The following is a 27,823-nucleotide window of genomic DNA, read 5'->3' on the forward strand; positions in this document are numbered from 1 at the left end:
CTGAACAGCCCCAACTTTCTCAGCCTGTCTTCATACGGGAGGTGCTCCAGTCCCCTGATCATCCTTGTGGCCCTCCTCTGGACTTGTTCCAGCAGCTCCCTGTCCTTTTTATGTTGAGGACACCAGAACTGCACACAATGCTCCAAGTGAGGTCTCACAAGAGCAGAGTAGAGGGGAAGGATCACCTCCTTCGACCTGCTGGTCACGCTCCTTTTGATGCAGCCCAGGATACGGTTGGCTTTCTGGGCTGCGAGCGCACACTGCAGCCGGCTCATGTTCATTTTCTCATCGACCAGCACCCCCCCCAAGTCCTTCTCCGCAGGGCCACTCTGAATCTCTTCTCTGCCCAGCCTGCAGCTGTGCCCGGGATTGCTCCAGCCGAGGTGCAGGACCTTGCACTTGTCATGGTTAAACTTCATGAGGTTGGCATCAGCCCACCTCACAAGCGTGTCAAGGTCCCTCTGGCTGGCATCCCTTCCCTCCAGCATATCAACCGAACCACGCAGCTTGGTGTCATCGGCAAACTTGCTGAGGGCGCACTCAATCCCACTGTCCATGTCACCAGCAAAGATGCTGAACAAGACCAGTCCCAACACCGATCCCTGAGGGACACCACTCGTTACTGGTCTCCAGCTGGACATTGAGCCATTGACCACAACTCTTTGTGTGCAGACATCCAGCCAGTTCTCTATCCTCCAAGTGGTCCACCTATCAAACTGATGTCTCTCCAATTTAGAGACAAGGATGTTGTGCTGGGACAGTGTTGAACACTTTGCACAAGTCCAGGTAGACGACATCAACTGCTCTACCCCTGTCCATCAGTTATAAGCAACCCCTAAGCACCAGTGTCAAAATGCTTGAGGAACATGACTGTGGAAGGCTTGATTTGCATTTACCCTGTTTCTTAACAGTTTACAGGAAGCATCTGCAATCTATCTGGTCAAAGGCAGTGATGTGAACCTCTGGGCTGACCCAGGATATGCATACGCTTGAAACCTGCTTGTGAAAAGTCAAGGTTGCTGGAGAACAGAGCAACAGATATGGTGTACCAAGCTTCAGCATTAGAAACTTGTGTCCATATCTAGCTTAGCTCACACAGCAAGATGAGCACTGCTTCCTCATATGTCCTCATCCTCACACTCCTCCTACGTTTTGATTCCAGTATTTACTCTGAAAGGGTACTGCAAAAGAAGAGCAGCCACTTGATACATCAAGACAACATTAGTATGCTCTTAAGAACTCTGCTTTGAGTAGGTCTTTTATTTTTCATTAACTCCTATATTTTTTAACCCCCCAAAAAAGAAATGATCACAGCTACAAGCATGCAGAAGCAAAGGTAGACAAGCAGAAGCAGACACTGGGCAACTCAAACTGCTGGGGGCAGAAAGGTGACAAGGGCTGAATCACACCAAAACAAGAAACTGGACATAAAACACTACCCAAAGACATTGAGGGCTTTGTAGCAAAAAGAGCTGATATTCACAGCTATGAAGGATGTTGTTCACTGGCAAAATTAAGGTTGATTGGGGAATAAAACCGTAAAAACTGGAACAACACAGCTGTGTTTCAGCAGACCAGAAAGCTGGAAACTGTCAAATTCCCAGTCTGGAAGCTGCCGCTTGACAGGAGCCTCAACCTCTCAGTAATTTGGCCATCCTCTAACACCACATGCCTACAAGATTCTCTCTACGCTAATGAAGCAATTCATATTAAAAAAGCTCTTCTGCAACACCCGAAGCTGGATCAGCTTTACTGCACACTGCGTGGCTTCACAGGAGGTCTTAAGAGCTTTAACATTGGGAAGTATTTCTTCAGCGAGAGAGAGGCTGTCAAACCCACAGTAACGTGCAGATCCAATAACCATGTTCCATATTCAAATCAACTACAGCCAAGTTAAAGTCACCATTAAAAAAGAAAACAACTTAAAGATTGTTTCTTCATAAATTCAAAGTGTGTCATGACTCCAAATCTCATAATGATGCTTGTTGTGAAGCATCCTGCTACCCAGACCAAGGAGCCTCTAGAGCTTTTCTTCTCTCTTAAATCTTGGGGGATTTAAAAATAAGCAGCACTGCCATTTTTCTGAAGATGCCCATAAGCTGAGCAGCTCCTCTGTGTTTGAGAGCAGGGTTGGCTGCCCACTTTTTGCCTTCCTGGCATGGTCTGCCACAATTTTATCTACAGATTAGCTTGGAAAGGAACAATCCTATCACAAACCAGAACTCCAAAACGCTGAAGTTGAGCAGTAATCAAGCAATACCCAACTAAATGGATTAACCAAGGGGAAGTACTGCCACCTCTACAGCAAAAATGAAGCCCTATTTCTATAGAGATAGTAGTTTTTCATTTTACAAGAGATACCGCTTCAAGACAGCAGCTCGAGCATAAAATGTGGAAGTGTGACCTACATAAGGGGTGAGCTTAAAAACGGGAGACACAGGAAGAGATAAAGGCAAAAGGTTCAATAGAATGAGATTTAGCAGACTAAAAAAAAAAAAAATCCTTTACACGTTAGATTGTAGACATTCCCTAATGCATGCTCTGAAGCATTCCACTATTAGCAAATGCCAATTGCAGATTCACATTACAGGGAAACAGATGAGGAATGGTTTTTAAAAGATCTCCAAGGTATTTATCTCTATTAAATAAGCCTCTACCTCTATTAAATCAGCTACTTGAGGGGTACTGGAGTGGTAAACAGTTTTAGTGTTTTTGTTTCACTGTAGCAGCCAATGGAGCATGTTGCAGAAAGCTTGGAGCCTATTAAATCTTCCTGCACACCTCTCCTTATTTACCCTTCAAAGAGGAAATCTGCAAACACAGCCAGTGCTGCATGAAGGGAGTCTCTCCTTTGGCCGCCAACATTTTGGAGAGGAGCAAAGACTTCCTCTGATCTCTGTAAGGGACACGTCCCATTGCAATTTTGCTCTCCTACTACTGAATGAATTGTTTCACAGTCCTGATACAGGAACAAGCAGAGAATGACTCCAGGGAATGCCAGCTAGCTTCCTGCAGTGCCGTGGAGCTGCTCTGCAGTGATGTGCTCCTTCCCACTGGGAACGGTTTTCAGACGACCCGGAAATCTGTATTTCTAACCAACCTCCCAGACACATCCCTTCTGTCGGCACGTCCTCTCCACACACACACACTGCAGCAGAGAATCCCATAGCCAAGAACTGTGAATAATTAACCACAATAACTCATTTAGCATTGCATCTCGGGGGAGAGGCAGAATTTCCACTTCACTTGCATATTGCATTTCTGTCACTCCCCTCTGGCGTGATTCACCGACGATGGAGGCATCGGTGTGCTCAAGTCAGATACCTCTGAATGCAGAGGCGCACCGTGCTGGGCTTGCAGGGCCCTGACATCCACAACACCTCCCAGCCAAGGGCTCACTGTTATTTTCCTACGACAAAGCACATATGATGGAAGATACTTTGTCAAGAAGCTGCTCAGTGTGCCACAGCAGCAAGGACATCCGTTCTGCAGGGCAGTACTGGTAGCCTTCAAATATTAACACATCTTCAATAATACATTTTGTAAGGAGTTAAGAGCCGTTCAAACTTACTAGAGGAGCTCTGCAGATGTTAAGACGACCGCACAGTGCAAGTCACTAAAATATTATCCATCATCCTCAGTGGAACTGCTGTACTGTGGTTGACTCTTATTTAGTATTCCAGCCCATGACACCTATTGCCTGGCCAGGTTTTTGTACTGTGAAGAACATGCCAGAGAGCACCCAATGTGACCTTCAAGTTTCTGTATTACCAACCACTGTAACCCCTTAGCAACCCTCACAATTACACACATATTACAGCACTGTGGATGAACACTGCAACCCATTTACTACCCATATGACTTTGTTTTCCTTTTATCTGACTACTCCCTGCATGTCTCCTGCCAGCAAGCTCATTACGTACAATGGATAAACAGCAAGCACTGACAGTCCACGGAAAATATTTGCCAAGAGAAAGTGAACTCAAAATCCTTATCTGTACCAAAAAATCCTGGAATTGCGATCGGTCCAACAGGAAACAGCATCCAGCAGCTCAATTTAAAACCACATTCTTTTGAATATTTCAACCACTGACAGAAAATTTATGCACAATATATTGGGGGAAGAGGTTATTAAAGTTACTCATCCAGCTGTACTGGAAAGTGTATCCTTTCTTCCTTGCACCATTTCTGCTTTGGGTCCAGAATTATTTACTAGCTGAAAATCCCCTCTGAAGGCAAGAGTGAATTAATGACAGCTATTAATACACATCTACCTCTCTTCCTCCAAGAATTTAAAGAAGTTTCTCATATTACCACGAGTATCGTTAGCACAAGGCACTTATTTCAGAGATAACGAGAACAGTGCACACAAGAAATCAATAATGTGCTTCATACGATATAACCAGCAGCAAGACAGGTAACACAGGAAGAAATCACGGATTTTATTTTCTGTTATAATTACAAGGTTTAGCCTTTCACAATGGAACTGGAATCCAATTTTATTTCTCTACTTTGAAAGTCTGCATTCCAGGGGAAACGAGAGAACAAAGTAAGCTCAGTCAAAATGAAGGTGAAATAAAAATTGTGGGAAAGGAGAGATGTGGGAAAATAATGGGACTTACTGAAATCAGTGCCCATGCCTGAGAACTGCAACACACTTCTGGTCATTGAGTTGACCAGAATCTTATCACCCCCAGGTGCCAAAGGATGAGCTTAATGCAGACAGATCACAGGCTTGCACTGGAGAAGCAAGCACTGAGTTGAACTGTATGTCACAGCAAACTGATAACAGAGCCCTGTTTCTAGTTTTCAAATCCCAAACCTTAACCATCATACCACATTGCTTATTATGGCTAGCAAAAAGATAGTAAACCAGAAAGAAAAGCCTTATGAGGAGCAGCAAAAGCTTCCAAGAAGCCCCTCTGGCTGTGTGTTGTACACTGACTGCATAACTTTATTGCTTTATGTGGAATCCACCAACAGCTCTCCTCTCTGGAGGAGCTCTCCTGGCTAGTACTGGTTTCTCTCTCATCAAACCTGGCAACAGGCGCTGGCCTCTGGACTGATTTTGGCTCTTCAGTATGTCCCCGTGAATTCCACGGTCCATTAATGAAAACCGGCTCACTGCAAAGACTGACCCTCAACTGGAGATGTTCTCCAGCTGCATCCAGAGACTGACATCTAAGCTAAAGAACATTTCTCTGGAAAAAGCTTCACTGTTAACTGTAGTTAAGAGATTTAGTTTCACTGCTTCTGCTTCTGAATCCAAAAAAGCGGTAAGCAGTATTTTTTCCCCTTCCATTTATAAGTGCTTTTTCATGTCCTTTCATCGCTTTTGTTTCCTATCATCTCTTCAGTTTTCATTAATCACCTTAAAGACATCCGACATAGCATTTTGTTCACGGCCTACTGAACCAACATTTACACTTTTAGTCACTATTAAAGTCAGAAACCTGTTTGAAAACATCAGTGAGAACCAAGGTAAAGTCTGGAGTTAAAACCATGCAGCTGAACAGGAAATTGTGCAGGGTATTTCCATCTCCAGCTTACCCTTGGGGCTGTGCTTTGGAAGGCTGCCCACTGGCACTTCTCAGTTACTACTAAGCTGTTTGGGGATTTGTCTCAAATGTAACTGAATGGGTCAGTTCTTCCTGCAGAGCTGTTAGACAAACCAGCAGGCAGCAACTTGTCTAAGCCTCCAGTAACATCTTTATACCTGAAAGAAGAGTTATGCCACGGTATTCATAGAATCATTTCAGTCAGAAAAGACCTTTAACATCATCAAGTCCAACTGTAATCTAACACTGCTAAGTCCACCACTAAACCATGCCTCTAAGTGCCATCTCAGTGTACTCTGAATAGGGAAACAGGGTAGGATCAAAATAAGTCTCCAGAATCATTGAGGAATAGTCTCTTCATTATCAAGAGCTCTTGAAATTTGCCACCTTAGGGACAGCAGGTTGTTAGTGGAAAGAAGCTGAGAGATCAGGTAAGGAAACTGCACCTTCTTACAAAAACACATCAACCTGTACACCAATAGTTCTGAAGCTGGAGCTTCATCTATAGGACTAAGAGCAGCAAAAAAAGAGTTTTCAGTTTCCATCTTTAAGTGTACCTCAGCCCTCCCTTGCAGGGTGAAATTCATCTCCTCACACACTCCAAATTCTGGCATCTCCACAAAGACTCCAAGAGACTCAAGGGCAGGCACGCAGTAGGGAAACGTGCAGAAGTTCACCAGTTTGTTTCAAAGGATCCCAAATTAGCAACTGAGCAGCAAAAACTGTACGTAAAAAATGTACGTACACATCTGTCACAAAAGGACTGGACTCCTAACGCTCCAAAACATTGAAGTCCAATAAACACATAACAATTGCTCCAAAAATGTGAAAGTAAGGAAAATACACAGAATACAACAGAAGTTCTGTCGCATTTATCACAGATTCAACATCACGGATGTGGTAAGGGATTATTTTTTAATGTATATAATACAGAGGGTGGTGGGTGCGCATGTGTTTTGTACACAAAATGCAACTGCTGCCTGCTTCAGTATGTCAGTAAGATTTCTGGAGGCTTCAGAATGCAACAGAGGTATTTCCAGCAGAGATTCGCCCTGTGATGATGTACTGATTTGTCAAGGGAAGTCAAACTCTGGGCATCTTAAAGCTACCTAAATGGAAAATCAGGTCAATTTGTGAATCACTAATCTCCGGGGACCAAAGAATCCTGAAGTTACCATTTACACATCCCCCCTCCCCAGGACTGACTCAGAGTTTAAGTGTTGAACTCACTTGAGGAAACAGTAAACCTTTCTGTTTTCTCTCCTTGCCCTCAAGTTATACAAAACCCCACTGTGAAGCTGAAGAACTCTGGCACTTGTGGACTTCCCAAGCATTTCTGACAAACTTTCACTGAAGAGCCTATTTTGCTTTCTAGGCAAGATCAGTTGGAGTATGGTAGAAGCAGCAGAGGAGTATGCATTCAAACTCCAAAAGGCCTTCTGAATTCTCACCTTCATGAAAGTATCAAACCAGCAAACTGCCAGACTAGGTAGAAGGCAAGATCCTAGTCCTGTACCTGCATAGCATGAGAGCATCAGATGCTTCACTGCCACAGAAGCCTAAATGCTGCGCCTCATCCATCAGTCTGATGCCCTCTAACAGGAAGGGTGGTGATGGAAAAGTCAATCTATTGATTGACTTTAATAAAATTTGAAAGCAAGATGTACTGACTAATTACCACAGTACCACACTGCCCACCATACACACTGAAAGGGATCACTGGGGATAGAGGGCCTGAATGATTATGATGGGGCTGAAGTAATAAGGTGTTATGTGAATCAAAGATGTGAATATATTAGAAATTTTTATTAGTCCCCTAGTAAATACAACAATGCATTTAATCTTCTTTCATTCTCAGTCTCAATAGCAGCTTCTAAGTATGAGCTAGTCTAATGATATGCAATGATTCCCCCCTTTAATCTGTTATCAATTTGCCATATCTCCATTTCACAGAACATGCCTTCATTCTACTGTTAAGTGAATAGACCCAAGTTGTCAATACAGCACAGACAGATTGAGCTACAACATTATTTGGAGCTCAAAAAAAAAAAAAAAAAAAAAAGACCATATTTTATCATGCTCCCAATTCAATTTCAGCAAAAACAGCTCCCAAAGCAATGTCAGCATTTTCCGTCCGCAAGTGCACAACAAAGCCAGGAACTTGCTGGTCCCTTGGAAAGATACATTTGATTAAACATCTAGATCCCCAGCCGATTACCTGCCTGTCCAATTTGCATTAGTTGGCATCTGTTGATTGAATAAAGTTTTATTACTGTGGAGATACACATAGTTGGATTAGATACCTCATATTTTCAGGGTCATCTGTAAATCTTGCTAGTTTACTACGCACTTTCACTCTTTTCCAAGCCATACCTTAACACCAGCCTTTTCCCAAAATGAAAACTGAAGTTCCTGAATGCTTTCTGTTTCCTGCTTTTGATTATAATACCCCAAATTTTCAGCTTCTTCAGCAGCAGCCTATGCAAAAATCTTCCAAAATATTTTTGACTCATAACTGATCAGATTTGCCTTTGGAGTAGTTTTTGGTCAAGCAGCTGAAAATTGATAAAAGCTCTTCTCCTTCATTGTGCTCCAGAGGGACACTCAGGTTACAAGCCAGGTGGTGCTATTCTATTTTATACTACCAATTCAACAAGATTTAACAAGTATAGTAAAGCACCAATTCTAACTCCTATAAACACGTTCTGAGCAAAACCACAATATTTGGTGGTCCAACCTCCTTTTAATAGTAAAATGCTTTAAAAGTGAGACTCCAAATACTATTAAGCTACTTGGTTACTTAACAGTAGGGTTGTTGGTTTTGTCATTAAGCACAAACAGTTATTTAAAATAGGTATTTTTTATGCACAGTGGATGGATGCTCCTCATTCTGATGAGAAGCACAGCCGCACTGCCACCTAATTTCTCTATCCTGTGGGATTAGGAATATCTCCATCTTTGGAGATATCTAAGCCTCAAGAGGAAAAGTCCCTTGCAATCTGATTCAGCTGACTTGGCTCTGAGCAGGAGGCAAGACTGAAGACTTTCAAGTGACCCCTCTGACCAACATGGTCCAGTGACTCTCACCTGGCATCAAACAAAAGGGTAGGAAGCAGAAAGCAAAACCTCAGATAGGGCAGAGAAATACACTAGGATCAGGTGTCCTGACAAAGGAAACTGCTAAAGGAGCTTCCTGCTTCCTCCTCTTGTTCTGGCCCTTTCCCCACCACCTATTTTTTTTTTTATTTTTACACAGTTAGGTGTGTCAATGAACTGGAAAATCTGAGGGAATGACTATTTTTGAAGGAGCATCTCTGTTCAGCTCATTTGGCATAAAAAAAGTCTAAGAGGATAGAAACAAGTATTTTTTTATATTCAAAAGCAACGCTTAGGGGCAGCTCCATGTTTTTACTTTAGAGCTTGACTACCTCCAGGGATGGAGACTCCAAAGCCTTGCTGGGGAACATGCTCCAGGGTTTGACAACCCTCAGAGGAAATAATATTTTCCTGTGTCTGTATAGAATTTAATGTGGTTTGTGTCCACTGCTCTCTTGCCCTGTCACTGGGTGCTACTGTGAAGAGCCTGGTGCTTTCTTTCATTCCCTCTTTTTGGGTGTTCATACCCATTGATAAGATACCTCCTCCCCAAGCCCCCTCTGCACATCTATGAGGACAAAAGCTGTAAAATGAAGCTGTGGTACAAAGACTCCTAGTAAACTGTGTTTCTTTTCTGGTTTATAAGCAGTGCCATTATAAAACAGTATGTAACACAGTCCATCTATTACACCTTGTGCAATTTTACCCAGCAGTACCTCTTCCTCTGATTTTACTCTACCATGAATGGTGATCAAAGTAAGGGGGATTTTCTCCTTCTTACCTGGCTGTGGTGGGTGAGGTGGTGGCATTTGGTGGTGCATCATAGGGTATGGTGGGGGCTGCTGATGAGGCAGTAAGCCTGGATGTGCTGGTGCCCCAAGGGGGTTCATCCCAGGCCCACTAGAGTGCTGGTGAGGCTGCTGTGGGTTTTGACTGTGCTGCTGCTCCATTTGCTGACGAGCCCTTAATTCAGCGTATTTCAGCTGTTCCATGTGAAAATTCTGGCGTTCTGTTAGCAACTGTTGTCTCTGCTGCTCTAACTATATCAAAAATAGGAGGAAAAAGGCAAAGCAAAGTTAGGAACTATACATTTAGACTATGTTTCTTCTAATCAAACGCCCATCCTACTGATACCCAACTGTCTGATTTGCAGCAAGTTTTGGTAAAGGGTTCAGGCCATTTTCCCAGCTGGAACAGGTGAACTCACCTTGCTTTGTCCTACAGAATCTCTCAGCAATACAACACACTACTCAGTGAATACTGAGCAGAGCATTCAGCTTTAAAACAATTCTAGAAGAAATTAAACATTTTCTGTCTTCTGCACATGTTGGTACAAGGGTGAACAGGAAACTAAGGAGATTTTCCAGGGCAAGACCAAAGCAGAATATGCGTGCAAAAGCACAAGCTCAGTGGCTATAGGGAGGATCCTACTCCGTGCCTTTACTTTAAATGTAGGACTTGGGCATCGTGATAGCCAGGCAGCAATGATTTGCACTATTGAGTATTATGTAAAAATGCTCATGCAATTCAGGCCAATTAACATAAAACAGGCTAATTTGATTATGAAGCCACATAGACAGTAAGCAAGCCCAAAATGAAAAGACAAAAAAAGCTACAGAAAATATAAATGCCCAATAGCAAGAAATATGTCTGATCACTGTCCTGGTTGAGGAAATGTGTGTCACCTGACTTATTTAAGAAATCATAACGCATCTCTACATCTAGTACTCTTAAGCAAGTGGACACATGGATTTGCGTGACTGGTTTACAAATATTTAATGAGTATTTTAAGGTATACTACAAAATTTATCTCAAAAGCAGGTTGCCAAGGAGACTTCCACCTAGCAGAAGTTCTCCAAAAATCCCAAGGCTCCATCAATACTTTGTGTTAGCAGTCTGACTGCTGACAAAGCACGGATGAAAACAGAATACTACAGAGCACACATTCACCAGGAGAACCAGATGGGGACAGAGCCTAATGAATAATACATGCTCCTTGTTGGGGGCTGGTTTTCTGCATGTGGGAACTACAATGTGATTATTCATGCTGCCGTGACTCTTTTTTTCCTTGACCAATCTGATACGTTAGAGGGAAGAACTTGATAAAACAAAGAGGCACGTACACCAATGGTGTAATCGTTCATGTGTGGAAACAGACTCTGTAGGTGGCAGGCAGTTCAGGGAAAAATTACTGCAAATGACCTGAAACAAGGGCTTAGGCAAGAAGTAGGGCTACACCATGCTTTTTATACCCCTTTTGTACTCCTGCTTTGCTCTCTTCATGGTACCCGACCCTGCTACAGTTGACAAAAAAAAAACTTTACAAAGTATCTCCAAACAGCAGCCAGGGCCTGCAAATACACCTTGTACTTGGGAAAGCCAGTGAAAAGTTCTCTTCCACACATTCCCTCCTCCCAGAATGAGAAAAGACAGCTGGACAGAGGAAAAAGACACAAGTTGTAACACTAGTTGGTCTTAAAAGTGGTGCAGAACCCCAAATACCTGGTTCTGTATCAGATTCTTGCATTTAATAGGGCTCTGGGGACACATCATTGTGGCCTTAAGGCTGCCAACAAGAAAACCGAAGGGCTTTTGACAAGGGCAACTAGGAATACGACAAGGTGAAATGGCTTTAACCTAAGAGAGGAGATTTAGATCAGATGTGAGGCAGAAGTTCTTCCCTGTGAGGGTGGTGAGGCCCTGGCACAGGGTGCCCAGAGAAGCTGTGGCTGCCCCATCCCTGGCAGTGTTCAAGGCCAGGTTGGACGGAGCTTGAAGCAACCTGGTCTAGTGGAAGGTGTCCCTGTCTGTGGCAGGGGTTTGGAACTGGATGAGCTTTAAGGTCCCTTCCAACCCAAAGTATCCCATGATTCTATGATTTGCTGTAGTCATTTCAGAAGCAGGTTTACAGACACAACCTACAGTCATATCCCCAGGTTAGCATTAAGAGAACTGGTAGTAATTTGTGGCAGTAACACATTTTCTTGTGGGCTATGTATCAGTAATTTGCTCTGCTTTTCAACTCTCAAAACTCAAGTTATACCTGTAGCAATGTCAGGCAAGAGTGATGCTAGGCACCTTAACGGAGATCAGCATCTATCAGCTTGCCACACAATCCCCCTACATGATGTGATTCAGGAAATCAGTCAAAATTTTAGGTATGCAAGTCATGAATACTACACTCTTGAACATCCTCAAATTCGCAAGAGCATGTTTCTGCACTGTTGTGGAGTGATTCACAATTAGGAGGACTATTACAAGCATCTGATATATATTTATACAGTAACTATTATTGTACCCCAATTTATTCTTCAGCAAGCAACACCACCACCCCCACCCCCCACCCCCACCAGAAACAATAAAGAAAGCATTCAAGTGCTATTATAAATTCTGGGTCAACAAGGATCTTACCAACAAGATCCCTGGATACACACAGAGTTTGCAGCACTTAAACACTGAAGTAAATGTGTTTTGTGTAAAATCTAACACCCTCCAGTCTGCAGCAGTTCTTTCAACGCTTACAATCGCCTTACCTTCACTATGAATAAAAAAGCCAGTGCAGCAAAATACAGACATACACATAGTGTACAATGGCACCAAGGATATTTTTTGCTTTAATTATTCCACTGAATATTCGCAATGACAGGTGAAAGGACTAAATTTAACTACCCGAAAGGCAAGGGAAAAATTGGTACGCACATTTTTAAAAAGGAAAATGTCATATCCCTCAAAATGGAAAAAGACCCCAACCTGTCACTAATAGAATGTATCCCCCAAAGAAAGAAATCCACAGAGAACCTTTTCAAAATAGTTAGGTTGATTTCTTGAGCTGCCAGTCAGTGTCAGAGGCAAACACCACACTGACACGGTTGAGGATGCTGAGCTGTCTAGAAATTCCTGCTGACATTCTGCTACAACAAAAAACTAGTTTGTCAAACTCCATCAATGTGATTAAGGGGAAGTTCAGGTTAGACATTAGGAAAAAGTTCTTCACTGAGGGTGGTCAGTCACTGGACGAGGCTCCCCAGGCAAGTGGTTACAGTACCAAGCCTTTCAGAGGTCAAGGAGCATCTGGACAACGCTCTTAGTCATACAATTTAGTTTTAGGCAGTCCTGTGAGGAGCAGGGAGGTAGGCTCGATGATGCTAGTGGGTTCCTTCAACCTCAAGATATTTTGTGATTCTATTAATAACTGTGTGAGGGTGTAAACTGCATTAAATTCACATGGTAGGGCAAATGGGAAAATCCCTAGAATTATGAGTCAGTATCTGTAACACATCTAGAGTAATTGCCTATTGACAAAATGAAGAAGCTATACAACAGAAAAAAAGCAAATAATGGCCACTAGCTGATAAAACCTGAAGTTCTGAGTCATCTTCACAGTAGCGGGAGAGAAACTTTCTCTGGAAGCCTGTCACATTATATACAAAAGAACACCTTGTAACTGATGTGCAACCCAGGCACTGATAGGCACAGCCATCATCCCTGACATGTTATACCCTGATTTTAGAGATACCCAAGTCTCTAGCAAAGTGTCATTAATAGTGCTACAATATAAATACAGCCCTGCTTGGGATGCACCATATACATGCTTCTCAGTGTCACCACCTTCTTCAGCTGGCTAGACCTCAACCAAGACTTGCGTCCTGGCTTACAGCCTCACTAGACTGAAGACAAAAACCAACTTTATTGTTTAGCTTGCCCAGCTGCTCCTCCTCAGTTGCACTTTATCATTACATTTGTCAATTCAGTTTTGTTCTGGGGAGACCTTAGAACAGCTTCCAGAACCTAAAGTGTCTGACAAGAAAGCTGAAGAGGGGCTTTTGACAAGTGCAGGTAGGGACAGGACAAGGTGGAATGGCTTTAAACTCATATAAGGGAGATTGAGATGGGACCTGAGGAAGTTCTTCCCTGTGAGGGTGGTGAGGCCCTGGCACAGGGTGCCCAGAGAAGCTGTGGCTGCCCCATCCCTGGCAGTGTTCAAGCCCAGGCTGGATAGAGCTTGAAGCAACCTGGTCTAGCGGAAGCTGTCACTGCCCGTGGCAGAGGGCTGGAACTGGGGAAGCTTTAAGCTCTCTTCCAACCCAAACCACTCTATGGTATCATTCATGTGATAAGGCCTACATAAAGGCTCAGGATGAATTCCACGCTCATGCTTAGATGACAAGAGTAAGAATTATGAAGCAGATCTGGGATACCACCAGTTCCCTGCTTATGGTAAAGAGAAGACATTGGATAAAGGAAAGCCTTCGAATGCTACTGTGTACTAATAATGAATTCTACCTGAATAAGACCTGCATGGAGGTGAGGAACAGCTGAAGTTGCTAGTTTTCCTGCTGTTAGCATACATAAATCTTTGTAGTGACTGAATTATTCTAGAATCCCTGCTTACCGCCTCCTTCTCTCTGTCCATAATAGTTTCCAGCTCCTCAAAATGGCGAAGTTTTATTTCCAGCTTCTTCATCTGTGTTTCCACCAAAAGGGCGACCAGGGACTTGATCTTTCTTTCTTCCACTGCTGCTAGGTGCTGAGGATAAAACACAGGGTTTTTATTTTGTAAACATGTGTAAAGCAAGTGCTTTAAAGTGAACAACTCAGTCAGCTATGCCTACATCTAGCTTTAGCCATTCTTCTCCACTTCTGGACAGAAAATACAACAGATTATCAATCTTATGCTTGGAACCAGAAACCCTTGGAAGACTGTTTAGCCTTTAATCAAATAAACAGATGTCAAGTTTTAATACAAGAGGTACTGTGGATGCTCAGTACTCGTGAGCAACCCAGCTTTGCCTCGAACCCTTCCGAGTGCAGAGCAGTGGAAATGCAAATGAGGGGGCCACAGCCCATTCTACTGAGTCAGCTGCAGGTCATCCAAAAAGCTTTCACCAAAACACACACAAGAGGCTTTTACCTGGAACAACCCACAGCAACAGTGAGATGATTTTTGCATGCCTTTGCCATTCAAATATTCTTTTTGCTCAAGTAAATGAGAAACTGTGTATCCAGTTGAGCATATTCCCATTATATGCAGCACCACATCACTAAACCATAAGCTTTCTCAGCACAGTAGTTCCACCTTGGGTGAGTAAGAGCTTGCAGAGAAATCTCTACACAGATATTAGAAGGAACTGTTTAAAAACACAAAAATAATCTCCAGTTTCCTTTTATAACCAGGTTGCAGAGTATTCCTATCGCAGAGGAAAGCTGAAGGCAAAGCTGTATTTAAACTGCAAAAGCAAACTGCAGAAAAAGGCAAAGAGATTCTTTACAAGGCTTTAGCTTTACCCCACTTACATATACACACTTCTACATAAATGATACAGAATATATAGATGTGTGTATACATGTGATACATGAGACAGCCTACAAGTGTTTCACACTCTCCAAGTGTGAAAGGCGTGTTAAGGACACCTTCTACCAGCTTTTGTTAGAAGCCTGCTGTTCAAAATCAAAATATGCTCAACACACCCATTGTGCATACTGCTTGGGAGTTTCTGTATGAATAATCAGGGGATGTTTCCCAAACAGTGTTCAAGCAAAGCCTTTCTGACACATCCAAAGGGCGAGTGGGAAGGAGGGTTGGCTTTTGAGAAGGGGAAGGTGAGAGCTGAGGGATGGAAGGAAAAAAAGAAAAAGCTGGATCTTACCCAGCTCAGGCTGCAAACAGCAACTTGTATCTAGCAAGCTGTGCCTCAAGCTTTGGCTCAGAACTGGCAGAAAGACTGAGCTGGAGAATAGAAACATTATAAAACTTCCTGGTGTTCCTAATTATAATTTCTTAAAAATGTATGATACTCTTTCCATCATTAGTAAGTTGTGTCATTTGGCAGCATTCTATCATTCTGTGATTCGCCTCTGGTAACCCACCAGCAATAAAATAAGTCTTCAGTAGATCTACATAACACACATTTGACATTCTAAGCTTGATTTTGCCATCAATTAATACCACTCGGTAGATGAAACTCATTTGCAAAAAAAGTTGGACAGAAGTATGTTTGTTGACATACACAACCTTCTGGCAGTCATTCTGCTTTGCTCGAGGCACACAATTTTAATAATGAAATCATATTATCATAAAATCAAGCAAGGCATGTGATTAGGAAAGAGACAGGTCTCAAAATACACATTAGAAATCATCACTGACATTTTCTCTAGAGAGACAAAGATTTCTCTCTTAGCCTGGCATTAACCAGTGCTTTCACATGGACAAAGAACATAAATATTTTTGAGTTAGTCATGACAAGACTAAAGTAACTGCAATTTAAATTGCCTGATAAACACATTGCTGCATCCACCTTAAGTCATAAACAAACAAAAAGGCAGCTGGTATGTGACATTATGCTGCAAGACAGCAATTCTGAATGACCTGAGTATCACTGAGCCAGCCATTGGACCAGCCCCAGCTGAGAGCAGATAATGACACTTTGGTTTACAACTTCAGCACAGGAGCCCTAAACACAAGTGTAGCCATGAGTGGCTCTGTGCCTGGGTTTGTTCCTGTTGCCACAATACTGACTCCAGTTCCACTGCTGGGAAGTTATATTTCTGGGTGAACACTGACCAACTTCAGAGGAATTGCCCCAAGAAGCTGTGGCTGCCCCATCCCTTGCAGTGTTCAAAGACGAGGTTGGATGGGATTTGGAGCAACCTGGTCTAGAGGAAGGTGTCTCCACCTCTGTCTCTGAAGGTCTCATGTAAGTTGGAGCTGGGTGAGCTTTAAGGTCCCTTTCAATCATTATATGACACGGTTCTACAATGACTAGCTACTGACCAAACACACACACACATTAGAGGCACTTTCACAGAACCTAGCCCATTCCCTGATCATCTTAAACCCAGCTTTTGCTGTGAAATTAGCTAATCAAAGCAAGAGTATGAGTGTGACAACTGGTATGGACAACTGTAAAACTGGACCACCTCTGGAAAACTGATAGCATCCATCTAACTGGAATTCTCCACTGAATTCTCATCCACACGCAACAGTTTAGCTGCAACTGCAACAGGCAGAGAGAAAGAATATCACACTTTCTTCATTCCCTTTTCCTATGTTGTGAAAAGAGACTAGCTGCTTCACCGAGCTCTTGTTTTGTGAGGCCAAAAGGGGTAAGACTGTCTTTCACACATGAAATAGAAGAAACAAAGGTGGCAGATAACAAAAACTTTCTAAATTAAGGCACATAATAGGAAAAAATAAGCCGTGTCATGCATACTTCCAAGCATGAGATGAATAAAGTCCTACAGTGAGTTTCCAGAGCAGCAGCAAGAAGGAACCAATTAAAGAGAACTTGATTTGCCTATAAACAGAAGACAGGATGTAGCTGCTTGCAAAAAGAAACACAATTTGAGCAACAGGGTCCCTTCTATACCTTAATCGTACTTTTCTAAATTCCTATAACACATGAAAAAAAGTGGTCGATAACCAAAGGCTTTTCAATTCAGCAGGCAAAGGAAGGTACTTCAGTGGTTGGTGGTTGAAGTGAATCAATCTAGGAATAAAGCTTAACAGCAAAGTTTACCACCCAGGGAAAAAAACTTCTGAACAATCGCAGGAGGTTTTGCATCACTGGCAGTTTTGATATGTGTCTTCTAGAAAAGATGCTTTCAATCACAGCTACCTCAAAACAGGAATTCAGGGAAGTCACGAGGTCAGGTGTTATGCAGGAGGTCAAATTATGACAGATCAAGAGCTCCAGCAGAAGCTCTGTATCTCATTCACAACTGGACAAAAGCTAACAGGAATCTGCAGTAGAGATGACATTTCCTGTAAGGTGCTACCTACATATGGAAAGGAAAAAAATGCCTTACAGTGGTTTAGGAATCTGAGAAGAAAATGAAGAAAGGGGACTTTAATTCTAATATTGCTTGTACAGAAGCCATAACCTACAAAAATAAATTTAAAACTGTCCTTGTATTTTATATGTAGTAACAGAGTCTCACCCTTAAATGTACCACTTCTCAAGCAGCACATCTCTTTGGTGAAACCACTTATCCCAAAGGAAAAAACAACACTTGGAGTGTCTACCTTGAACCCCTGTTTCTTCTGAGAAGCCAACTGCAATATTCCTCCAGTATAAAAATTGTAAGGAAAATAGCTTCGTAAAACAGCTCTTCACATGACCAGGTCTGGAGTTTATGATGAAGAATTAAATTACTTTCTCAGACAAGATACAGCTCACTGAAAGCTTTAATACTGTCTTGGCTTTTTAAGTGGAAAGAGAGATCCCTGTTGAACTTGAATGCTACTCTGAAGTGTGAACATCCTAATTATATTATTTCCTATAAAGCTAAAATTCTTCTAGAATATTATTGCTATAATGAAAACCATCATTAGCCAAGTCACTTCTTTCTCTAGCACTTATTATCAGAAAGGAAGGAAAGTAGATCATCTTCATTTGGAGCAAGTAGCCTTCCATAAAACAGAGATTAAATCTCATGCCTCCTTATATACACATATAACCCGGCATATAACATGCAGAGTTTTTTAGAATTTGGCTGAAAATACCTGTAACAAATCTGAAAAGGGACTTTTGACAAAGGCAGGTAATGACAGGAGAAGAGAGAATGGCTTTAAACTGACAGAAGGCAGATTTAGATGAGATCTGAGGCAGAAGTTCTTCCCTGTGAGGGTGGTGAGGCCCTGGCACAGGCTGCCCAGAGAAGCTGTGGCTGCCCTATCCCTGGCAGTGTTCAAGGCCAGGTTGGATGGGGCTTGGAGCAGCCTGGTCTAGTGGAAGATGTCCCTGCCTATGGCAGAGGGCTGGAACTGGATGAGCTTGAAGGTCCCTTCCAACCAAAACCACTCTGTGATTCTATGATTCCAAGTCTGATGAACTGAAAGCATGTTACTCTCAGTAAGAGAGCTTGGTGCTAGAAGCACTGTAGGTTCAGACACCAACAGGTGAAGTGATGAACAAGGGAGCCAGTTTGGACTCCACACTCCACCAAAATAATGAGCCTGAAATTTACGTGCAAAGCGGGGTTCTACAGAAAGGGTGCCTAGCTCTGACATTATGCAATGCTGAATTTATGTAACTTGAGATTTTAGAACCTGGCTCGTAAGGTAGTAACTAAAAATACCCTCAAATCTCATGATGACAACACCTATCATCACACTATCCTCAATACGTATCATGCAGCTGGGAAAAAAACCCCCAAACTAACATCGTAAGAGTCAAAGATCACACTGGAAAAGTCAGTATGACACATACAACACCTCGTTATGTCCACCATTATGTCCTGGAAATCCATCAGGAAATAACCACCATCAATGCTTTGCTTCTGGTACCTATAAAGTAGGTGCTATGGAACATGGCACTGAATTCAAGAGCAATTAATAAAACCAAACTTCAGCTTGAATAAAAAAAAAAAAAAGAAAGAAAAAAAAAGAAAGAAAAAAGGGAAAATGCAGATTTTGAAAAGGGTATTCAGAAAGAACATGAAAGACAACATGCAATTAGCCATAATACGGTAAAGAAAAGCTATTAGGGCACCAATTCAAACCACATCTTATTACAACACTACAGACAAACAAACAGAAGTTTAGTGACAGAAGGACAAGAACATGCTTTTAACACACAGCTCTTCTGAACAACAACAAAATCATTAAGTTGTCTGTCAAAAAAATTGCAGCAGTAGAATCAATCACATTGCTTTTACAGACAAGGAATCCAAGCACAGAAGGTTTGTGTGAAGCCCACAGAGCAGCAGTGGCACAGCAGAAAAAGTGCAGGTTTTATCACCCAGGACTACACCCTCAACATTACAGCCAGATCTATCAAACAGAGAAAAGTCTTTCAAAATATGACAAATACACCTTGGGGCTATTTCTTAGCTATGTTCATCGATTTCGCAATCATAAAAGTAGCTGCCTGAATTAAACTGTACAGTATTTTACTTTGGAATTCAGGCAGAAGAAACTGAAGAAGGCACTTGTGCTCCTTCAAGGTATTAGAGGTTAGAATGAGAAATCACACAAATCTGGAACAAAGGACCATTTTAAGAAGAGTTCTAGCATGAGCTGGAAGCCAAGCCAATGGATACTTGTATAAAACAAACCTTTGCTTTGGTGGCAGCTGAGGCAAGTGCAGCAGCTGCAGCTGTAGCTACATTTCCTTCCGAGATTTCATGTTCCACTTTCTTCTTCCCAGCCTCGCTTTCTTTGTCTTTGCTTGCATCAACGTTCTCCTTGTTCTCTTCTGCCTCCTTCTCTTCTGAAAGAGATTTCCCAACAAGTCCCTTACGTGCATTCTCCCCTTGTTAACAGTATCGAGTCAGGACAGAAACTGCACTATGTGCACTTTCATGAGTCAAATTAATTATCCACACACTGTCATATTCCTACGTTATAGTACTGCTACTCGCCCAAATGCTGACAGAGGAACAGCTCTAGTCTAAGAGGATCCAATCCAGCAAATAGGAAAAATTAAAATACTTATTATTTCCATTCTGTCAATTCATCTCCTGCCATCAGCTTACTCTCATCAGAGCATTTCAGCTGCATTTCCAACCCAATTCCAGATTCCATCAAATCCAAATGCTTCTTGCTCTACCTGGTGCTAAAATACTGAATGCAAGTTCAAGGAAAAAACAATATATTCATGAGGTACCAAGGAAACAAGTTAAAAATAAGTAAGAATCATCTCTTATGTAGAAAAAAACCCCCAGTACTCAGCCCGTCAAAATAAAGGCTCTGTATCCCTTTACAGGAAAACTGAGCTAACACATTAACATTTAAGCACAGAAATAAGCAGTCCCATTTCTTTGCATCAAAAATGATCAAATGGTATGCAGTAGTCAAAAGAAAGTAATTTATATGACCTACACTCTCTTTGCTACTGCAATTTCTTCACCCAGTCACTACACACAGCGGAAAAAAGCTCATCTGAGGTCTCAAATGAGTTCAGGCAAGAATTTAGTGCCCAAGCTTAAGCAGTGAAATTAAACTAGAATATTTACTACTGAACTATGAAGCAGCCTGATGCGCAAGAGGAAATATTTCAGCCACAGTTGAGTTTATAGTCTATTCCAACTGCTTTAAAGGAAGGCCATTAAAGCTAACACAGCTTCGGGAACAGCTGGGAACCATTACCTGGCTTAGTGTCTGCAGTCACTTCACTATCTTGCTCTTTTTCTGTATTCCTCTCATTTTCTCCTTCTTGTACTTTATCACCTTCCTCAACTTCATTTTCTGCTTTGTTTTCAACCTAAATGGGATGAAAGATTGTTTGAAGAATGAGAGCTATAGAAGACATTCACTGTTAACTTTGTTTATAGCTTTCAAATTTATTTGTTATCATAAAGGAAGAGATTAAATTTTAAAGGTTGTCTGCTACTTCAGCCAATTTTGACAATCGTAACTGAAATAAGAATAAACAAAGTAGCTGCTACACTGGACAAAGTCTATCAGGTTCAGTAACCTCAGCCAGCCTGGGCTCATCTGAAAGTACAAGAAATACTGAACTAAGATGACAGGTAAGAACATGTTCTGCCCCCTGTGCTGCCCCTATTTATTCCAGCAGTTTGTGCACAAGAGCTACATCCTTTCCAGTGTCTGCTCTGTTCATAACTTATACAGTATTAACCTATCCACACTGCTCCAAACTCTGTACAACTCATGGCCACTACAGCCTCCTATGGCAATAAATGCTGCAGCAAAATTACATGTCACAGGAAGGTGCTTCTGCCTAGGAATCAGTGGCAGCAAGCAAGGAGCAGCTTCATGCTTAATACTGCAAGCATCATTTTTCCCTTGGAGATACTCCAGACTGACTTGAACGCTTCTCATTTAGCCTGCTCTACAGAATAATTAATCTTGTTAAGCTGTGACCAAGCCTTATATGCTTACATCTACCTAAGTGTACCTGGCTATTCAGTGGACAGGCAGAAAAAAAACTACCTGAAAACAGAACAAGAAATAACATCCCACCTACACTCAGCAGTTGTTAGGCAAGTTTTATCTCATCTGATGAAGCAGGCAACACAGAAGCATCACCTGTTGCTGCAGACTCAGTAAACACTCACCACCACTTATTTAGCAGGGTGATGTTCTAATTCCAGGGTATTAGCTTAACTCCAGGTCTGAAAAAATCACAGCCAGCGCCATTATTGTACACTAGATGAAAAGAGATAACTGTGCCTGTAGACATGGGGTTATGAAAAAGCCCAAGCAACTGCATTCTCATAGGCATTACCAACAGCTTGGATTTAATTTCTAAGTATGTGGGTTTTATGGGCAGGATGCATCATACCTAACAGCAAGAGTACACAATACACACATGTATAAAGAAGAGCTAGCCCAGACTTCTTGGATTGAGGAGTTTCACTGACAAGCTCAGCAACTGACACCTTTGTGAGACAGATCTCACCCTCCCACATCCACTAAGCTGCACGTGGTCACACAGACAGAGCAGGTATGTAACTTGCACTATCATGGGAAAGGCGAGATGCAGCTGGGGCAATAGTTTCATTAAGTTTCTCTGTTCAGCTCTGTACACTATACTCAGAAATGGCTGCCAAATATTGCAAGTAACCCATGCTCACACATTTCCTGGAAAGCCCTGATCTTGCCAGAATTGAAAGCTGCATTCTTTGGGAATGCAATCTGTCACACAACAAGTTTTCCTAGGGCAAAACTTTGAAGTGACACTTTAGACCATTACAAATCAGAAACCAGTGTCCTCTTGCAGCTTAAGTCTCCAATTCATTTGGTGTCACCCAGTTTTCATTTCCTCCTGATCCAACATTTGCTCCTCAAGACTAGAAAACACCACACCAGTATCTCACTGCTGTCTGCCCAGCAAAAGAAATGTCTCTGTATGGTTTGAAACTAAATGACTCCTAAGAAAATGAAGCACTATGGAGACTAAAATTGTTCCCTGTGGACACATACACCGACCAGCACACTGCTGTCTGCCTTCCTTATCACACATTTCAGAATGTAGTAATTTAGGTTCCTAAGTGTTCAAAGTATCTTTTCAGAACCCGCATACTAAGCCAAGCTTACCTTCTCAGGCTGTTGCCCATCTGTCTCCGTTTCCATCTTTTCTTCTTCAGCTCCATCTGAGAAAACAAACAGTAAAGTATTTAGAATTGCCATAATATTCATTGATCATATTCAACATTTATCTCAGGGTTAACTAAAATTTTGTGTTCTCTACTAACAGTAGTTTAAAGAAAGTTTAAAGAAAGTTTAAAGAAAGGCACAACACTAAGCTCCTGGACGACTAAAAGCTCATTACACTAATTTTAGGTTACAAGTCAAATTTACTTGAAAATTGAACTGTTTTTCCTTTTCAGTCCAACAAGCAGGACAAGACATTAAATTATCTATGCCCTGCTGAAACCCCCAGTTTGCCCATGTAGAGAGAAACAATCAAATATACACATTTTAGCCACACAAAGGACAGTTCAGTGCACAGTTCTGCAGTATACATATCACGCAGCAATTTCCATTGCTAAGTCATAGTATTATAAAGTGTTTTTCCCAATACAGCCAATTTGATTCGGTAGATGGTTGACAGTTACGTGATTAAACTCAATTACAGTGCTGCCAGACTTGTAATTCCTCCTTAGCACAAGATCCCCTGAGCTGCTTTTGATGAAAGGTCTATCTCCAGAGGCATTGTCATGCACTGCAGGTCAACTGATGATTTAAATTCTATTTTGCAGGTGGTGCAAATATAATTCTCTAGTGCAGACTTCAAAATAATTATTCAAGACCAGAGTAACATTAAGCACTAGCAAATTTGTTAAAGCACCAACACTATTCTTAAAACACCAAAGATCTCGTTATTTCTGGCCCCAAACAAGATAGCTGGAAAGGGGCTTTTGACAAGGGCCTGTAGGGATAGAACAAGAGGGAATGGCTTTAAACTGGCAGAAGGGAGATTTAGATTAGAAATTAGGGAGAAATTCTTCCCTGTGAGGGTGGTGAGGCCCTGGCACAGGATGCCCAGAGAAGCTGTGGCTGCCCCATCCCTGGCAGTGTTCAAGGCCAGGTTGGACGAGGCTTGGAGCAACCTGGTCTAGTGGAAGGTGTCCCTGCCCGTGGCAGGGGGTTGGAACTGGATGAGCTTTAAGGTCTCTTCTTAAACTCATTTTGTGTGTTCAAGGAAAGGAACAGTTACTTTCAGCACTGGTTTGAGGTGAAACCCTGCACAATGAAACCTCATTTCACACCCTTCCTACCTGCAGCTCTGCATAAACATGATGACCAGCTGGTTCGCAGTCCTGTATGGCTCTTTGAGCTGTTCCTCCAAACACATTTCTCCCCAGAGCTCCCTGAAATTGTATCCAAGCCCTCAGAAATACACGCAAAGCAAGTATTTTGTGTCTGAACTGAACAGTGAATCTTAAATCAAAGAAACTGGCCCCAAAACGTGTCATGCTACGGTAGATATTCCTGGACAGTGCTCCCACTTGGACCTTGATTGTTCATTCCCTTGCTTCTTTCTCAGCGGTAATGATAATAACTGTGAGGTTTTACTGAATAATGTATCAGTGAAGTGATCAAAGTTAAACCCTAACACTTTCTTCACCCTTTCACTAGAAAAAGCTGTATTGCAGCTCCTCTAGAGCCCAACTGCAACTGCCTAGTTAGGTGCTAAACAAGATATGAATCACATCTGAGCACAAGAGGTAGTTGCTGGTTAGATATAAAGCAATAAAAGCACATAAATTACCAGTTGAAAGCTCTGAATTTCCTCTGTATCCAAAAATACAGCCATCCAAACAAATGAGACACAGACTGAGGCTGAACAAACATCTCCTGACAATGTCATCACAGGATAGCCTGCTCCACTCCCAGCTTTTTTAAAAGGAAAAAAAGAGTGCTGAGCTGCATCCTCCAGTGCTAATGCTGAAGAAGGTAATAGCATTGGTAAGCTCTTACTTCTCCCCAGTGGCTTCAGGTACTGCTGACGGATGTTGTAAGATGTGCAAGGCTTTCCGTAAATCACTGAATCCCAGGTGGGAAGAGACCTCAAGTATCATCTGGTCCAACCCTTTCTAGGCAAAGCATGACCTAGGCTACATGGCCCAGCAGCATGTACAGCTTAGTCTTAAGTGTCCAACATTGCAAAATCCACCGTTTCCCTGGTGAGATTATTCTAATGGCTGACTGGATTGGGATCTCTGTGCAGTAACCAGTTCCTGGACTGCTTCAGGAGATGGAGCCTCTGCTTACACCATCACCTGAATTTTCATAGGGATCACACAAGACAGCCTCTGCCAAGACTGGCTCTAAGCCAAAGCTCCCATACTGGAGCCATGAAGTACTTCCTTGTGAAAAAAAGAGAAATGTGCCAAGCACATGCTCAGGAGCAGACCTTCACTGAGAGCAGGGTCAGCTCACCTACACCACTGCAGCCCCCAGTTCCAAACTGGTCAAAAATCTCCATCTAGACCAAAGCAGTCTTCGGGTTACTCCCCAGAGGTCAAAACAGAAAAGCACACGTCATTTGGGAAATAGTCATAAGAAGCTGCAAGTATGTAATAAGAGCTGTTTGGATGCTTGGCAGGTCCTCTCACTGCCACAGATGTGCGGGTCTGTACAGCCTCTTATGCTTTCATATTTAGAACCCAAACCAATTTTGCCAACGCCCAAATCCTGACCTTGTCCACAGACACCTTTAGAGTGCCCTATGGCCAGACATGAAAAAACCTTAGCTTCAATACACAATTGTGTGCTTCCTGCTATTGCTCATGTTGCTAGTTCTTTTGACTGACTAGACGGAGCTCTTCAAGCTTGTAGCCTCCTATTTACTGTCTGGCATTCAAACAGCTATTACAGAGATATCTGGAGGATTCTGCCAAAACACAGTCAGGTGCCCTTGTGCTACAGATAGCTAGTCAGCTGCTTCTCAAAAAAGCAATCATCCTATCTGACTTCATCTACAATAGACAACCGGATAACAGCTTAACTGGCATACAGGGCAGACCAAAATGAAGACCGAAAAAGTAGTAAAAATTAAAAAAAAAAAAAAAAAAAGAAAGCCACTGGTACCACGTACTGGATGCATGCACCTTGTAAGAGAAGTGAGCATTTTAACAGCAGTTAGCATATTCTTGTGCTTAGGACACGTCTCGTTCTTAGCCCTTGGCTCATGAAGATATTCCTTTATAAAGCATTCATTTAAAGTGTTACTGCTAATGACAGCAGGCCTCTTAAGAGCATGACAATAAGCATACTGATGTAAAATACCATGAAGGTTGCTGAACAACATACTACTACTTCCTGATATTTTACATATGGATTGTCTAAAAGTCCAAGAAATTACAATTTATTTCAGCACCCAGCTGTTCTGCAAGAACAGACAAGAGGGAAGCATCAGCACAATCTTGTACTCCTCAACCAGGATCTCAGTTTCTGTTCTGGGAGAAAATAAATTCTGGTATATTTTAATATATGGGGGCATTAAAGAGGAGCTTATTTAGACCAAGGACTCCAGCACATGCTGCCATGCTCATATAAAACTGCTGGTGAAAAGCCCTGATCCATTTCTAAGCTTCTGAAGACATTAGCTGGTGTTGGGTGCTCATTTCCAGTAATCCTAATTTTCCCAGTAATTTCTATGTGCTACACTGAAGAAAAACAGGTGTAGGAAGTGTTTTGCTTTAATATCAACAGTTCTGTAGAGAAGTTTTTACAGAAGCCCCTTCCATATATAAGAAAACCACACTAACGTGCCTGATTGAAAGACAATGGTTTTCCTCTTGGCTTATTTGAAGATAAACTTACTTATCTGAAATATCTGCCACCATAATTCAATTTATGGAGACTGGGGACATACCTCCTCAGAAGCTTTATCTCAGAGTTAGGATTTAGTGACCTAATAATGTCACAGGGAAAATCCAGATCAGATTTTGTCAGACAGCTATTTCGAGCCTAGAAACAGAGTTCCAAACTGAGCTTCAGTGTCATCCTTCCTAGTAAATGAAAGAATGGTTTACAAAGAAGTTTCTTGCTAAAGGAAAGCATAAAGAAGCTGAGACAAAGTACAGAACATTCCAAGTGTGCTTGGACTGGTAAAGTGGAAGATCATGAGCTCAACTGTGAAAATAGTGCACAAAATATATGTTTTCATTCTGGTGTGGCTTAGCCCAAACACCAAGAACTTCAGGACTTCTAGTATTGGGGTAACAGTGTAATTGAAAGAAAGAAGTCTGTAATTTTGTATAAATACCACAAAACTTAATGACAGGGAGAAGCGGAGCAACTCCAAGTTCTGCTTCATATAAAACTCCGAAACTCCAGTGCAACAGGCCAGAGAAGCTCTAGTCTGCGGACAATTTTAAGTCAAAACAGGGTGGCCTCTGTCTCTTAAAAACTAATGACTTGATAATTTGTTCACCCTTCCAGAAGATGAGAACCTGGAGCTCAAGTTCTCCAGTCTAGAATCAGGCTGAGCAGAGATTCAAGTCTCAGCATCCCATATCAGGCATGAGCACCTTGACCACCAGGCTACTACCTCATCTGCTGAAGGCTCCTAGTCCAAAGGAGCTCCCACAGCAACCTGCAGCTTCCCATTTATCCTCTGAAGGAGAGGGAAAAAAATCCCTAGAAGGTTCTTGCCACACAGTTACACATGATTTGCTCAGGAATGTGAAACTTCACAGGTGACAATACTCCTTGCTAGATTCTGAATCACACTGAGAAAGTTTTAAGTCACACCTACAAATGCCATACAATAAAGTCCTGTAAAGTCCTGTAAGACACACACTCCTCTGTTCTACTCAGACACTCTGTTTGTTCTTGTGTCTTTCAGGTAAGACTGAACTGAACTGCCTTTCTATTCTAAGCTCAGTTTCTAATATGGTGGGTTTTGTTTTCCATTTACAACACATTTCAATGTTACCCATCTTAAAGGTGAAGTTTTTAAGAAAAGCAGCGTCCAGCAACCCTTGAGTTGCTGCCACAGCTGAAGGCATGAGCGCAGGATGGGTTTATGTAGGTTTACAATGCACTACACATCAAGCATTATCATAGATGCCAAGTGTTTGCTATTAATTCTCTGGAAGTATTGGGACAAGTTTTCTTAAATATTCCTTTTTTATTCTGCAGAATCATGGAATGGGTTCGGGTTAGAAGGGACCTTAAAGTTCATTCAGTTCCAATCCCCCTGCCATGAGCAGGGACACCTTCCACTAGACCAGGTTGCTCCAAGCCCTGT

At 42.1% G+C, this 27,823-nt stretch overlaps 1 protein-coding gene across 1 annotated transcript in view; it reads right to left on the reverse strand.

Moving 5' to 3' along the window:
- SMARCC1 (SWI/SNF related, matrix associated, actin dependent regulator of chromatin subfamily c member 1) overlaps positions 1 to 27,823 on the reverse strand; it is an 86,994-nt gene that overhangs the window by 8,154 nt on the left and 51,017 nt on the right. The window contains exons 22-26 of the mRNA XM_065667029.1: positions 22,657 to 22,712; positions 20,743 to 20,857; positions 19,710 to 19,864; positions 14,047 to 14,181; positions 9,436 to 9,694 (exon numbers count right to left, since the gene is read on the reverse strand). Coding sequence (XP_065523101.1) covers positions 9,436 to 9,694; positions 14,047 to 14,181; positions 19,710 to 19,864; positions 20,743 to 20,857; positions 22,657 to 22,712 — 720 coding nt within the window. The remainder of the gene's footprint in view (positions 1 to 9,435; positions 9,695 to 14,046; positions 14,182 to 19,709; positions 19,865 to 20,742; positions 20,858 to 22,656; positions 22,713 to 27,823) is intronic.

This window comes from Lathamus discolor, chromosome 2 (assembly GCF_037157495.1).
Source record: "Lathamus discolor isolate bLatDis1 chromosome 2, bLatDis1.hap1, whole genome shotgun sequence".
Taxonomy (NCBI): Eukaryota; Metazoa; Chordata; class Aves; order Psittaciformes; family Psittacidae; genus Lathamus; species Lathamus discolor.